Source organism: Pelodiscus sinensis, chromosome 20 (genome assembly GCF_049634645.1).
Source record: "Pelodiscus sinensis isolate JC-2024 chromosome 20, ASM4963464v1, whole genome shotgun sequence".
NCBI lineage: Eukaryota > Metazoa > Chordata > Testudines > Trionychidae > Pelodiscus > Pelodiscus sinensis.
The window spans coordinates 23,075,178-23,088,630 of record NC_134730.1 but is presented as its reverse complement, the minus strand read 5'-3'; the positions used below and the strand labels follow the sequence as shown (position 1 = coordinate 23,088,630).

The following is a 13,453-nucleotide window of genomic DNA, read 5'->3' as shown; positions in this document are numbered from 1 at the left end:
CTTAAAAACTCACCAACTTTGTTTCTCCCCCCCCTTTTTTTTTCCTCAATAGAATTTTTTCCCTGGTGTGGGTGGGTGTGTGTGTGTGTGTGTGTGTGTGTGTGTGTGTGTGTGTGTGTGTGAGGGGATGAGGGGTGTTCGGTATTTTTAGTTTAAACCATTTGGTTACCCTACCTGGGCAAGGTGTGGGGAGGGCCCGGCTTCTGCTCCCGGAAGGGGCGGGGCCTCAGGTGGATTGGGCAAGGCTGGGCAGCCAGCCCTGAGTGCCACCCGGAACGTACCATGCCGACCCCCAGGCAACCCTCAGCGCTGCCTGGACCATGGTGAGGGTCCCCTTACCCCAGCCTTGAGTGCTGAGCAGAGTATGATGTTCCTGTGGTGATTTAAAGGGCCTAGTGTTCCGTCTGCTGTGCCGCAGTAGCATTAGCAGCAGCTGGGAGCTCTAGTCCCGTTTGACTCTCCAGGCCCCGAGGCAACTGTCCTCTTTGCCCTCCCTCCCTCCCCCTCGGCAGGCCTGCAGAGATGGACTTTGAGGCAAAAAAGAGACTTGAATTGTCTCTGTTTACTAATTTCCCGAACCCGTAGGACTTGCTCTTAAAGGTGAAGTAAGAACTCGCTTGCCCTATCCATGCTGTGAACAGATCATCCTAACTGCTTGTGCCCCAGGGGGGCTGTTATTTTGGAGACAGATGTCACCAGGGCGCTTCCTGAGTGAAGCCACGCTGGTCCCAGTGTGCGGTCAGACTCTGACGTGTACCCGGGAGCTACGTTCCCTCATCCCAGTCATAATCAACACGCCGGTTGAATTGTATCTGAGTGGCCAGGGGAGAACCCGGCAGTGCACATACAGAGAGAGCTTCAAGCCTGAGGCAAATGTCAGCCTGTCTTTCAAGCTTTGATTGCAGATAAAGAGTATGGTGGGAGATTCTTTGCACCGCTCAAATGCCTTCGCCACTAATTCATGCCCGATGCATCCCCTTTGGTTATTCCAGGGCTGAATTTGGTTCTAATTTAAACTTTGATTAAGTCCTTCTTTTCCTGGTCTGTTTCTCCATTTTCCCCGTAAGAGCTCACTCCCCAGATTTAATTATTGACTATTCTCTAACTCTGGTGAGTCTAAGTAACAACTCAAAAATCACTTGTAAACGCCACTTGTCCCTTTTCATTGCTTATATCAAAGAGTGTCTCCTCTACATAGATTATTGCTGGAGTGAGCATAGTATATGTACTATTTGATCTGCAATGATTGGATGTCTCTGAATCTCTGAATAGTGATAGAAATGTAGCCGTGTTAGTCTGGCGTATCCTTTGGTATATATGGTTGTGACAATTTTCTTCCACTATTTGATCTGAGGAAGTGGGTCTGGACCACGAAAGCTCATCACCTAATAAACCATCTTGTTAGTCTTTAAAGTGCTACATAGTCCTGTATTTTGTTTCTGAATCTCTGCTATTACATCTTTCCTGGATGGCCGCACGGTCTTACCTCTGTTTAGAGGGCTTCATGGTTATTCTTTCTATAGCTGTCTCTGTTGACTAGGGTTTCCTATATACATTCCCATGGTCCCCCAGCCAAGCCCCATGGCCATCTCAAGAAAGATCAATCTGAGTTTTCTTTACCTTTTTCTCACTCATTGGAGAAATTATTCCTTAGCAGCAGATTTTTTCCTGTGGCTAAGATGGTTTTGAAAAAGCAGACACAAGCGTCTTGTTGCTTCTTTTTTGTAACAGCCCGGCATGCAAGACGTCCTGGAGTACGGACTAGACCGAGTAACTGATCCCAATGAAAATAAGGTAAACTAGGTAAGCTTGCTTGCTTTCAAACTCACTGACCATCTAAGGACATGGACCACACTCAGAGGGTACATCTATGGGCTGCACCTCTGAAGTATGTATAGAGATATTTGAACTAGCTTTGATCTTGATTGCTCACATTACAGTAGAGGTGAAGGTGGAGCACGAGCTAGGCACCCGAGAACTTACCCAGCTTGTCCAGGCCATGCTGCTAGTAAGCGTCACCCTAAATGGGTAATGTTTAGTGGTTCCGGTTAACCAGTAACCGGTGGAGGCTAGAGCGGCTGCCTCGCCTGCTGTGGGCAGGAGGCTGCTCCAACCCTGCAGGGGGCTCACCGTGGCTGCTCCAGCAGAGTCTGGGAGCTGGGAATCAGCAGCAGCCCCAGCACGGAATTGGAGGCAGGAACCCCATGGGCTGGAGCAGTCCCCATCCCGGATCTCACTTTAGTCGGTTTAGTCCCCATCCCGGATCTCACTTTAGTCAGCATTAGGTCAACTTCACATTTTAACCAGTTAACTGATTAACCAGGATTTTACATCCCTAATTAATACTCAAGCTGGCGGTATCAAAAGCACCATGGGCATATGTACACTGGCTGCAGTCACATCTCCGATTGCATTGCAGACCTTGTTCTGCTTGACTGGCACGCTGTGCGTCTCCGGTGTTGCATGGCAACAGCCTGAACAAGCCGTATCAAGCCAAATAACAACTGATAAAAATGTAAAACTATCCCACAACTAGGACTGTGACGTCAAAGCTATTTGATTTTTCACTTCTGCTGAGCACAGTGAAGTTACTGTGGATTTGTGCTGGTTTGGTACATGAGGGAGCAGAATTTGGCCTTAGGAATATTATCTGGCAGCTTCACTTATCAATTCTTCCGTGGTTTCTCGCCATCTTAGTTAAATCAAACAGAGTAGAGCTATTGATCTGAGAATGTAAATGATGTAAGTGACTGACCCCTGCTGCCTAGATTTGTCTGTAGCGTTGGTTCTCAACCAGGACTCTGCACCCCCCAGAGCAGTGTTCCCCAATCGGTGCTCCGGAACCCTGCCCCCTCTTAAAGTGACAGAGTCCATTTTGCGGCTTTTTTTTTTTTTTTTGCTGACCGATTATGGTGGGTCTTTTGTTGTTGTTGTTTGACAAATTTTACCCTGGCAGTCCTAGGGGTTCCTTGACATTTTTTTAAGCTGAAAAGGGTTCTGTGGTCAACTAAAATTGGGAAACACTGCCCTAGGGCATGCAGACATCCTCTTGAGGGTACATCACTTCACCTAGTTATTTCCCTAGTTGTAGAACAGGCGACATAAAAATCGCTAGCGAAGTCAGTACAAACAAAAATTCCATATGATGACTTGTTTATGCAGCTGTATGTACTAGATGCTGAAATGTAAGTACAATATTTATATTCCAGTGGATTTATTTTATCATTACATGGCAAAAAAGAGAAAGGAAGCCATTTTTCAGTAACAGTGAGCTATGTCACTTTTTTGTATTTTTATCTTTGCTTTTGTAAGCAAGTCATTTTTAAGTGAGGAGGAAATTGGGGGAGGCAAAACAAATCAGATGCTTGAAAGGGGTACAGTTTGCAGAAAGGTTGAGAGCCATTGGCCTGTAGGACTAAGTAGCTAGAACAATCCTTATCTTTCACCCGGGCCTCTGAGGAAGGTAAACAGCGGAGACGGTGAGTCAGTTATTTCAAGTGGTCCCATGTTTACATGCCTAGAGCCCCAGCTGACAGCTGGTGGGCCTGTGCTTGCTAAGAGAATGCAGAACATTGCTGGGGGCGGAGGGCAGATGGGGATGGTTGCTTTGATGAAGCTCATGGTATCTCCAGTAAACTTTTCATTTCATAACAGCCCGTAAACATCTCTGCCCTCAGAGGCAGCGAATTGCTTTGGCCAAGTGGAGTCTGTTGCCTGGGAGAGTGAAAAGCAGAGTAAAATGCTTCCTGTTTCCTCTTCTCTCTCTTGCTTTAAGCGGGAGCTGCCGAAAGGTGCTTTAAAAGGAAACAAAAGCAGCAGTGGCTATTGGGGTGAGGACTGAAAAGGGTAATAAGGTAGACCCCCCTGCACACACACACAACACTGTAGCTGTCCAGGAAAGATTGTTAGGTTTGCAAATGCTTTCCAAAGTCATTACCCATCTGATGGCTGTTCACTGGCTTATGTGAATGGTTCTCAGTACAGTTCCCAGCGGGGAAAAGCTCCCACAACAACCACAAAACTTTTCCCTAGCACAGTTGACTCTCTTGTTGGCATGTCAGCAAAGAGCCCAAGGAGAGTTTCCATTGATTTCAGTGGGCTTTGATCAGGCCCTGAATAGCCTACATACTCTTTAATACTTTCTCAGCTTAATGGACAGAGCCCTGCCTGGGTACAAAATTTTGTATCTGCATCCGTAGCTGGAAAAATGAGTCGTGGTTATCTACATCCACATCGCTGAGGCGGATACCCATAGATATAAAGCAGACGGCTGCAAATTTGCGGGGTTCTGGATCCACAATTTGTATCTGCATCTGCCTCCATATCTACAAAAATGAGCCACGGATATCCACACCCATAGCCACGGATGCAGATACCCAAATTTGCAGGGTTCTAGATACAAATGTGTGTCCACGTCTGTATCTTCAAAACTGAGAGGCCCGCAGATATAAAGCGGCTATGCGCAGATGTACAGGGGTCTATGTAGGGATTCAAGCTGAAGTATACTGGCAGAGTGTACGCCTGCAAGCTTCTGAATTGTTGGGGGACCCTTTCCACCAACACACATGTCCACTGTAAGGCCAAGGTTGAAAAAGCCCAACCCTACGGTTCCACGTGCCATACTGTAGAGTCTGCACATGATCAGGAAAGATTTTACACTTGAATTTCGGGAGGGAAAATAAGCCCCTGGAGGCAGTAATAACTGGGCAAAGGACTCCAGAATTCATACTGCAGGTCTAGAGAGACCGTCCAGGGCACCAGTGATGCATCATGAACGCTAACACGAGAGGCAAGGGGACTGTGCCTCTTGCTGGTCATGCTATGGGCTGCGTTTTCCATTCTTTGACTTCAGGCCAGTGTGACACTGCTGAGTTTTGTAGCGTTACTCCTGATTGACATCAGTGGGAGATCAGAATCCGACGCTTCGCGTTCCCTCTCTCCCTGGGATCCATGGCTGCAGCTGAAGTTTGTGGAAGCACTGCTGTTAGGTCATAGGCGGTGGGTGAACCTAGAGCTGGGAGAGGCAACCCCCCCACCCCCGCCCTGCCTCTTCCACCCAAGGCCTGGCCCCAAGCCCCGCTCTCAAGCCCCCCACAAGCCACCCCCCACTGCAGAGGCAGGTCTCCAGCCCTTCCCCCAGGGCACAGGGAGAGCAGGCAGTGTGCAGCCCAACCTCCCCAGCTCTGGAGCACGTGGCTGCAGCCTCTGCGTGGCTGAAGCCAGGGGGCAGCCTGGGAGTCATGCCGAAGCAGGGGGCAGAGCGTGGACAGGGCCGCTCTTGGCAGTTTGGGAAGGCAGTGTCTTCCTCCGCCTCTCATACCTGCTGCCCATGTGTTAGATCCTCCTTGATCTAATAGGGAGGGAGCGTCCAGCAGGTCATTCTCTGCAAAGGCCTCCCACATCAGTGCAGATGTGTTGGCTTTCAGGACACCTTGCAGAGCATGTTTATTTCCCTGGCCTTTGGAGAGAGACAGGTGGATTGCCGTGTGTGGGGTAGCTGTAATACACGAGGAGCAATGAGGACAGGAGAAATGTGCATTCATACAACTGCAGTTTGCTTTATTTGGGACTCTTCTATCTCACTAGCAGAAGAGACACTATTCCCATTGATAATTAATTTCAGACCTCAAAATTGCTTCCAAAATCAGCTTGAATGAGCCACATCAAAGCACTTGCTTCTGGCCTGGGATAGTTAGTTCTACAAGCTTCTCATCCTCTAGATGTTTGTTAGGGTCTTTTTGGAATAAAGAGCAGCTGAGTCATGGAACTTCTGAGGTGGCTTTTAGACCTGACCAGTGGGTTGTGGTTGGACAAAGTCCAATGAGATGTAGATTTCCAGCAATAAGGGGCAGTCCTCCACTGGAACAGCTTACAACTTGTGATAGATTCTCTGTCGCTTGAATTCCTTTAACACAAGCATGGTTGTCTCTCTAAACCAGCGGGTTTCAAACTTTTTTTTTTTCTCATGACCCAGTTGAAGAAAATTGTTGATGTCTGTGACCCAGCAGAATTTGGCTGTAGTGTGGGCTCTGGCGTGGGGTTGCAGATGAGAGCTTTGGGGGATAGGACGGGGCTGCGGCTTTGGGGGGGGGGGTCAGAGGTAGGGCAGGAGGGGCTTATCTTAAGTGGGTCCGGATCAGCGGTGCAGTGGGGGGTTGCTAAGGCAGCTTCTTACCTGTCCTGGCACTGCAGACCATGCTGTGCCCCAGCAGCAGGTTCCCAGCCAATGGGAGTGCGGAGCTAGTGCTCAGGTGGGGGCCATGCACAGAGCCCTGTGCTCTCTCCCCCATCCCCACGTAGGAGCTGGATTTGTTGCCGATCACTTCTGAGGTGCAGTTCAGTCTGCGTTGTCAGGACAGGCAGGAGGCTGCCTTAGTGCCCCCACTGGTCACCTGATCCCCCTGCAGCCATGAGACCCCAGCGCCTGACATTTCACCACCCTGTCCTGAGTCACGACCGGTAGTTTGAAAACCACTGCTCTAAAAGAAGGGCTGTATTTCAACCACAAATTACTGGGTTTGATGCAGGGATTAGAGGGTAAAAATCTACATCATGTTGGACTAGATGGCCATAACAGTCTCTTCTGGTCTTAAAATCTATGAATATCAGTAGAGCTTTCAGCTAACGAGGTCCATGTTAGTCAACAGTTTCTTATTAAAATTGTAGCATTTGTTACTACAATTATTATAACAACTTCTGCCGTTTCTGTTGCACTTTTCATACATGTTGTGGGAATGGGACAATAAAGCAAATAAACAAGATGCATAAGCTGGATGATCCAGCAAATTAAGGATAAGTTAACTGGGGCAGTATGTTCTGTTTAGGATATGATAGCCAAGGAAGTCAGCAATAAAGTTATAGGGGGGATTTTTACCAGGCAGGGGCAGTATGAGCAACTCCATCATCTTTAGCCATGGACCAACCCTGGGAGCAGTAATACAAAGGCCAGTAGTAGGGCGTGGGGAGGTGCGTAAGCTCGAACTGAGATCTGTAACCATTAAGGAGGCTGGTGGCAGGAAGGTTTCAAAACTTGATTTGTAGGTATGAGGTTGTCAAGGCTATTCCCCACTCTGGCACAAGGAATGCAGAAGTGGGGGCCTGCAAAAGCAACCCCAAAAACTGATCTCTGCAGGCTTTGGTACAAAAACTCCCCCCCAAATCCTAATACCCAGATTTTGGGGAATCAGCTGCCACCATCAAGTGCTTTTGAACCCACAAACAGGGGTGGACACTTGAAACCAATCCCAGGCCACCCCAAGCTCTTTTCTCCAAAGAGCTTGACAAGAAAAAAGAAAATGCAAGCTGCAGTCTGTGATTGCTGTCCCCTCGTCACAGGCATACAGATCCCACAGACCGATTTTCCAGGACACAGAAATGAACCAATACCAAGTTAATTAAGAAAAAGAAAGAACTTTTATTATTAAAACAAAACCCCAGTTACAAGCATAGTTGGAATGGCTAGCTGGTAAGAACCACCAATTAATATACTTATGTAGGATTCCCCCATGGGCCAAAACTTAGCTGTAAAAAAGAGGAAAACCCCATTTCTAACAGCACAGACATCAGATCCAAATTCCCAAAACAGAAAACAATAAACCATGATGGATTTATCTAGACTTTACCCTACTTACACATTATGAAGAGTCTTTTTCTTGGAGAGAGACATGTCTTCTGTCTCCCTCAGTATCTAGAGAGCAAAACTGGTTCAAGAAACAAAGGAGGGAAAACCCCAAAATTCCTTTGTCTCAGTTTGAAATCCTTACCTGCATTTCTATTGGCTGACTACTACCTGGCTAGGTACAGGGAACATAGTTAATCCCTTAGTCCCCAGGCTGCTGGCCATCCCTCATGGAGTGTGTCTAGACTACAGGCCTTTTGTCGAAAAAACTTCCCCTGCGTCTAGACTGCTGCCGCGTTCTTTCGAAAGTAAATCGAAAGAACATGACGGTTTTTTCGACCGCAGAAAACCTCGTTTTACGAGGAAGAAAGCCTTTTTTCAAAAGTGCTCTTTCAAAAAAAGGCGCTATGTCATGCAAACTGTTTTTTTCGAAAGAGAGCATCCAGACTTCCTGGGTGCTCTCTTTTGAAAAAGCAGGTTGCTTTTTCGAAAGTACTGGTTGTAGTCTAGATGCTCTTTTTCAAAAGAGGCTTTTTCAAAAGTATCTTTCGAAAAAGCCTCTTTCGAAAGAGGCTTGCAGTCTAGATGTAGCCATGGTCATGACAGAGGTGACCGATATGACCTAGAGATGCACCTTCAAAAGGGCTTTATCTGAGACTTCAAATGTTCCCCAATGGTTCTGGGCTTGTCCTGAGACCCTGTCCCGAAGCCAGACTGTGCAGTGCCTGGCCGAGATGCCCCACCCTGCTGTCTCCAGGTTGGTTTTTGCTAAGATCCAGTTCTGCCAGTGCACGGTTCTGGCTGAGAAGGGAAATAAAGTCTGGGTAGCGCCAGCAGTGTAACCCAGACCCGCCAATGGGTGTGTGCCCAGGGGCCTGGGCAATTTCAAAGGACTGGGCGCCTCTGCCTGCCCTTGCTGTGTGCTGCTCCTGGAAGAGGCCAGCAGATTTCTGCAGTCCTGGGGGGTGCGTCTCCACAAACTACCCTGCCCCGAGCGCCATCTCCACAGCTCCCATTGGCCAGGATGTGTGGCAATGAAAGCTGTGGGGGCGGTGCCTGTGGGGGCGGTGTTTGCAGGCAGCAGCGTGCAGGACCACCTGCCCCTCCCACCTGGGAGCTGTTGCCCAAGGAGTGTGCCAGTTGCTTTCAGGAGCTGCCTGAGATAAACGCCTTCTCCCAACGCCCTCCTGCCTCCAGCCATAGGCACCGACTTCTCTTCTTGCCGAGAGAGTGCTCAACATCCTCTGCTCCAGGCACCATCCCCCTCCACTCCTCCTGCCAACCCCCCTCCCCGCCTCTTCCCCCCACTTCCCCTCCTTCCCAGAACGTGAATGCTGTGAATCAGCTGTTTGCGGCACTCTGAAATTGCTTGGAGGGAGGGGGAAGGTTAGGTCAGCCTGGGGGGGGAGGGGGGAGAGAGCTTGGTGCCGGTGGGTGCTCTGCACCCTCTAATTTTTCCCCTGTGGTTGCTGACCCCCAAACATGCCCCCTTTCCTCCTGCAAACTCCCTCCCAGAGCCTGACCCCTCACCACCTCCCACACCCAAATTCACTCCCAGCGCCGGTCGCCTCACCCCCTCCCACAACCAAACGCCTTCCCTTGGTGAAGCAAGGCCCGGGGGCCATCTTGCTGCGTCTCGACTGATGCCTAAAACCAAACCCACACCTCCCTCGACAAGCAAGCAGGCACCAGAAACTGGCTGCCCCATGGGAGCTGTGGGTGGATGTTAACCCTCCCACCCCCATTGCTCATTTCCATGGGGCATCGAATAACGAATGGCTGGCCTCGTTTACTGGCCCCTAGGGGGCGGGTGTGAGAAGCATGTTCGGTGAAATGCCTGAGGAGAATGCCAGTCCTGCGGTAACAAGAGATGCATAAGCATGGTGAGACTTCATAACCACACCTGTATCCTGAACAGCGAGATCTTCTCCTCAGATCAGCTGTGCTGATTTATAGCAGCTGAGAATCTGGCTCTTTACCTTCGGGCAGCAGCAACTCAGAATCTGGATGAAAACCAGCAACAGAGCCCCTTAAATGTTACCTCCCCATCCCTTCCTCCCATGATGGAGTAGCAAAGGAGGACTTTTATGGAAGAGATGGGGCTGACCCAAAACTCCAGATCTAAATGCCACCTGGACCCGTTTTAGTTTTGAACTGTGATCCAGAAATGAATTCTTTGTGGGCTCTGTGCACCGCATGGGAGAGTCTTGCTTGGGAGACCGACGCTTTCCTCTTTCAGTCACGGTGCATCCGAATGGGGTGCCCAGCAGCGGATCCTGCTGCTGTGGGCGCTTCGTCTCGAGAAACGGGGCTGTGCGTGCTGCTTGAACGCCGATGTGAACCTCGCACCGGAGAACACTTTGCAGAGCCTCTGATGGTCAGATGAGACCGGCTGGAGCCTCTTGCTAATTGGCATTTTGATTTAAGCCTATACTGGGACCACAAGCTGCTGCACTGGATAATAGTGATAATTTGCGGGTGGAAGGGTATTACTCAATTAATCTGTTTTACACTCATTAAGGGTAAATGGCTCTTGGCTGCTGAATGATAATTCCTCTATAAATCCAAGGATTGGATTTATCTCCCTGTTGGGAGATGGTGCATGGGAGGGTGATTCTGAGCCGGAATGGGGCCTATATGCGTAGAGGGTTGGGGGAAGGTGGCGGTATGTTCAGAGGGGATCTGAAATTAGCCTAACAGCTTGTCTACCTGGCGAGTTAGCGCGCAGCTAGCCGTGGGGGTGTGTGTAGATCTATGATGCAGTAGCTGCTGCTCGGTAGCTGGCCACAGGGACCCTGTGTCCTCTCGCTAAAAGTTCACTGTTGTAATCCCAGTCCAAGGAGCTGCATGTCAGGACCTGCTAGGAAACTTTCAGTGTGCGTGGCATGATCGTGAGGGTTAGCCAGCAGCCTGGAGACTAAGGGGTTAACTATGTCCCTTACCTAGCCAGGTGGAGGGGCCAATAGGAATGTAGGTAGGAATTTCAAACTGGGACAAAGGAATTTTTGTTTTTTCCTCCTTTGTCTCTGAGCAGTTCTCTCCAGCTATTGAGGGGGACAGACACTATGTCTCCCTCCAAGAAAAGGCTCTTTCTTCACTTTCTGTAAGTAGGGTAAAGTTTAGATCAATCCGTTAGGTCATGGGTTCCCAAACTGGGGGGCGTGCTCCCCTGTGGGGAGGCGTGAAAAAATTCCAGGGAGGGGCGTGAGGCAACCCAGTCCCCCTTCAATCCCACCTCCCCCCCAAAGTTTTGCTGCTAATTTGGCCCCAGTTAGTTTCTTTCTTCTTTTTTTTTTTTTTTTTTTTTTTTAATTTTTAATTAACTCAACAAGTTTTGCTGCTTTTGGCGGGGCGGCCGGGGGGGGGGGGGGGGGAGAGGAAAGAGGGTTTCTCAAAAATCAAAAAGAGGGCATGATGCCGAAAAGTTTGGGAACCACTGCGTTAGGTTTTATTGTTTTATGTTTTGGGTATGGGATCTGATGTCTTTGCACTTTTTAAAAGATGTTTTGGCTTTTCTTTGTAACTAAGTTCTAGGAGGCGTTTCTCCACGAGTATATTATTTGTTACTTTTCCATCTAGTTATTATGCTTGCAACAGGCACATTGTGGTGAAAATAAAAGTTTTCTCTTTTCTTTTAATTAACCTGGTATTGGGTGATGGTGATGTCTTGCTTTGTATTTTAGGACTGAGATTTCCCAAGTGATCTCTCCCCTGATTTTACCACCACTTGGGTGGTGGCAGCAGAAGTTTTATTCCCAAAACCTAGGGTTTTAAGATTTTGGGGGGGGAGTTTTCTACCAAAGCCTGGTAGATAAGGTTTTGGGGTACAGTTGCTGGCCCCCAATTCTGGATTTATCGTGCCAGAGTGGGGAAGGAGCCATGACATGGTGGCAGCGGTTCACATGGCGAGTGAGTGCACGGCAAGCTAGTGCGTGGTCGATTCACACCCCAGCTTGCCAGGCACTAAATCTCTGTGTGGACAAGCTGTGGAGAGCCAAGAAGCCTAGAGCATTTTTACAAGTCGCTGGGATGGGATTTTAGCGGAGATAGAGGCAGGAACAGTAGAGATGCGGGGGTGGGGAATGTTGTGGGAGGACGCTCAGGGGAGCGAAGTGCAGCTGTGAGGGCGAGGTGGCTGGGATTTCTTCTTTTGTTGTCTTAAAATGCTTAAGTGTGGAGGAAGGACTGTCAAACGCTGCCAGAGGAACAGCTCTGAAGATTGCAGCTCTCTCCCTCTTTGCATAAAGCGTGATTCCTAGTGGTGAAGGGGGAAACACATCTGTAATGGGGCCAGGCCCGAAGGCCAAAAGGGCCATAGAGAAGTCCTCCCAGCAGGCTAGAGTGGCTCCAGCCAATCAGGAGCCAGGAGAGCCTACAAAAGGACCTGCAGGGCTAGTGGCCTCTCAGTTGCAGCCCAGACCTGAAAGGGAGAGGGTCAGGGGTGGCTGGTTGGCAGAACCAGGAACAGCTCCCACTAGAGAGTTAGTGAGAGTGATGAACTGAGGTAAAATCTTGAGCTAAGAGCAAGAAACTGTCTCCAGGAGGAAAGGCCCTGGAGGCACCGCTCGCTCCTGAGTGAGGAACCAAACTGTGAGAAAAGGGACACCAGGATGGACCCCTGGTAGGCCAAATGGGGGCGCTCACGGGAAGTGAGTGCCACCCGTTACACCATCCAGCGGCCCATCCAGTCCTCAGCTTTCTCCTGAAACTCTGGGCTGATTACGCTGCGGACTGGCGAGTTGGAGGAAGGTTTGTCCGCTGGGAGCTGGGCTGAGGATCAACAAGTCACTGCCACAAAGCTGCAGGGAGAGGTGGTGGCTTTGGGGGCCTCGCTCTAGGAGAAAGCCAAGTGCCCAAGAAGGAAGTTGCCTCCTAACGGTGTCGTGCCTTTGGGAGGGCCCAGCTGCTCTTTCAGAATCCGTGTGTTTAAATCACAGCTCTTGGGTGTGAATTCAGTACTAGGAAAAGCAAGCGGCAAGTACAACTGTCTAGAGCCAGAGACGACGGGCATTATCCTGCAAACCCAGCAAAACTCCCATGAGCCTTTTGGAGAGGATGGGGATTGTATGTTCTGTATTGTGCTCATCTTTCCATTCACCCCAGATTCGGTGTGCTCAGTGGCTCTCAACCCTTTCCATGCCGTGAGCCCTTCAGTATGGTGCCCCTGGCACCATATGCTCCCCCCCCCCCATGCAATTTGGACTCGCCTCCTATGTAGCAGGGATCCCCCTCTAGCGTAGCAATTTGGGAGAGGCAGGAGCCATGACCTCTGACACCTGCTTGTGGCCCTCAAATTGGGAACGTAGCAGGTGGCTGAACTTCCCCCGGAGGGCTCACTATGCCGGCCTCTTCAGCTCGGTGCCACGTTACCTCTTGCGGCAGGGCCAAATTAAGGTCGCTCCTCCTGCTTCAGAAACAAACCCACGTGTCTTGTGAAAGGCTGGCTCCCTGCATCCCTGGCTCTCCCGGAGTGCCTCATGGCAATCAATGCAATGGGCATTGGGGGAGGACAGGCCTCATTCCTAGACGTCAGCCGAACCCTCTGGAACCCTTTCCCAATGGACCCTGCCCAGCACTGAGCGGGAACGGGGGTGGCATTACAGCCCAGAGAGAGCGGAGAAGAGCTTTGATTTTAGTCTGAAGACCTGCTGTGTCAAAATCATTCACGACTTTATTGCCAAGCAACTTTTAATTTACTCTCTCTCCTTCTCTCTCTTTCTCTTTCCCACCAGTGATTTGTCTCTCCTGTGTGTGGCATGCCTGCCTGTCTCTGAGACCCGGGAACTGTTGTGCTGTAGAAGATGAGGGCATCGCAACTTCCATGGAAGCCGCCTT

The 13,453-nt window shown here is 49.8% G+C and overlaps 1 protein-coding gene across 3 annotated transcripts in view; it reads left to right on the top strand.

Annotated features, from left to right (window-relative positions):
• Positions 1 to 13,453, top strand: part of RGS9 (regulator of G protein signaling 9) — a 72,907-nt gene that overhangs the window by 23,265 nt on the left and 36,189 nt on the right. For all 3 annotated transcript variants that reach the window (XM_075903962.1, XM_075903961.1, XM_075903960.1), the window contains one exon: positions 1,732 to 1,794. In XM_075903962.1, coding sequence (XP_075760077.1) covers positions 1,732 to 1,794 — 63 coding nt within the window. The remainder of the gene's footprint in view (positions 1 to 1,731; positions 1,795 to 13,453) is intronic.